The sequence below is a fragment of the Acanthisitta chloris genome, unplaced genomic scaffold (genome assembly GCF_000695815.1).
Source record: "Acanthisitta chloris isolate BGI_N310 unplaced genomic scaffold, ASM69581v1 scaffold36908, whole genome shotgun sequence".
Taxonomy (NCBI): Eukaryota; Metazoa; Chordata; class Aves; order Passeriformes; family Acanthisittidae; genus Acanthisitta; species Acanthisitta chloris.
Window position 1 is genome coordinate 1372 of NW_008688203.1, and position 1910 is coordinate 3281.

Sequence of the window (1910 nt, forward strand, 5' to 3'; positions counted from 1 at the left end):
TAAAATTATCACAGCATTTTAAACTAAATACTTTTTATAAATGTGCTATTTATAAATAATAAGTTTTGGAAAATTAACATATATGTTGCCCACTGCTGCATCTTCTCTGAATTATGTGATTACATACACTGATCAATTTGATTACATACACTGATCAATTTGGGTTTACTGATTGTGACTTCTCAGGGAGAACTTGGAGAAATTGAGGCATTGCCTCGTCCATATCAGTTCTAATTCTGTATTAGATCATCAGGTTAACCAAAGAGGGTGAAAAAATGTGTTGCATAGCATGGACTAATAATAGGAATGTTATTATCAGTTTGCAGGTGAATTTTTTTTTTTCCAACTCTCTTCTCACCTCTGTTAGTTCTGAGTAAGAAAGCAAGCTCATGTTATAGTCCACCCCACTGTTACCTTAGCACTTTTCTTACTGCAGTTGCTGGTGAAGTTGGGCTGCTATGTCAACACCTCGCAGAAATCCCCTTTGCTTTCACACCTGGTTCTCTTCCCACCAAAGTAATGAATTTCTGTATTGAAAAAGAAGCTGAATTTTCCCTTGAGATCCCATTAAAAGCCTCTTAACTCCTCAGAGGTCAGCTGTTCTGTGCTGCCATTTAAATGAATGGAAATTAAGAGGACTCAATCCATTGAAACTTGGGAAAGAAAAGAGGAAGTTTATCAGTATTGAAAGATTTTAAAGTGACAATTGCAATGAAAGTTAAATTTATACATCTCAAAATTAAGGTATTGTATAATAATTAATTACATTTATTAAAAATTATTCAAAGAAAAAAGTCCTAATGTTAGTATCTTCCCTGTTTTTTCTTTCTCCACAGGGAGCTGAAGCCTGGTGAAGAAGTGACATGGAAATAAAAGCTGATGATGAAATGGAAAACATTTTTGTTTGATTCATCATCTTATCTCACATGTTGAAAGAACAGGATTATGGTTTTCACCTGGAGAGGATACTACAGAAAACGAACACTGCAGTTCATCAGTGCTAGTTTAATTTCCAATCTTACTTTTTGAAGTTGATTTAATTACATGACTAATATGTCATTGACTATTGGTCCATAAGTGTTGAGAAAATTTTGTCCCCTACTCCAGAAGGGAGAAGAATTATGTAATAAAGAAAAACTATGCAAAAAATCATTTATGTGGTCATTTATCTGTATGGTATGAAATCCATATCTTTATAGCTAATTTATGAACTAGCCTTCAAAGGAATACTTACAGAATCATAGCATTAATGAGGTTGGAAAAGACTCGGGTCATCAAGTTCAACCTGTGACCTAACACCACCGTGTCAACTAGACCATTACATTAAGTGCCACGTCCAGTCCCCTTAAACATTTCTGGAGACAGTGACTCCACCGCCTCTCTGGGCAGTGCATTCCCATGTCTAACTACTGATTCTGTGTAGAAATTCTTCCTCACATCTAACCTAAACCTCCCCTGGCACACAGATCCAGGTTGTGGTTGAGTTGTTTGGGTTTTTTAATGGAACTGGACACATTTCATTACAGATTCCCTCTGTAGGCTTGGAACAGCAGCACGTGGGTACTGCAGCTTTGCGCCCACGGAGATGTTCTGTCTGAGTCTTTGTGGGATGTTGAATCTCTCCCTTAGTGTTCTGTTCCTTTTGTTTTGAACTAGGTCAACTTATTTTTTCTCCTCTTCCACAAACTTTTTTAGTTCATAAGTCGCATTCATTTGTACCATTGGGACAACGCTCTGATGCGCGTGGTGTGATGCCCTGCGCAGGGACAGGAGCTGGCTGATCCGTGTGGGTGCGTCCCGGCCCCGGCGGTGCAGTGACGGTGACAGTGAGGATCGGGCGGGGGGTGCTGCTGCTCGCCGCGCTCGGTGCGGAGGCTGAGCGGAGCCCGCTGTGCCGCCGGGGCTCGGGT

At 40.0% G+C, this 1910-nt stretch overlaps 1 protein-coding gene across 1 annotated transcript in view; it reads left to right on the plus strand.

Annotated features, from left to right (window-relative positions):
- NDUFB1 (NADH dehydrogenase (ubiquinone) 1 beta subcomplex, 1, 7kDa) overlaps positions 1–873 on the plus strand; it is a 1329-nt gene extending 456 nt beyond the window's left edge. The window contains exon 2 of the mRNA XM_009080933.1: positions 837–873. Within this exon, the coding sequence (XP_009079181.1) occupies positions 837–873 (37 nt within the window). The remainder of the gene's footprint in view (positions 1–836) is intronic.
- The last annotated feature ends 1037 nt before the right edge of the window (positions 874–1910 follow it).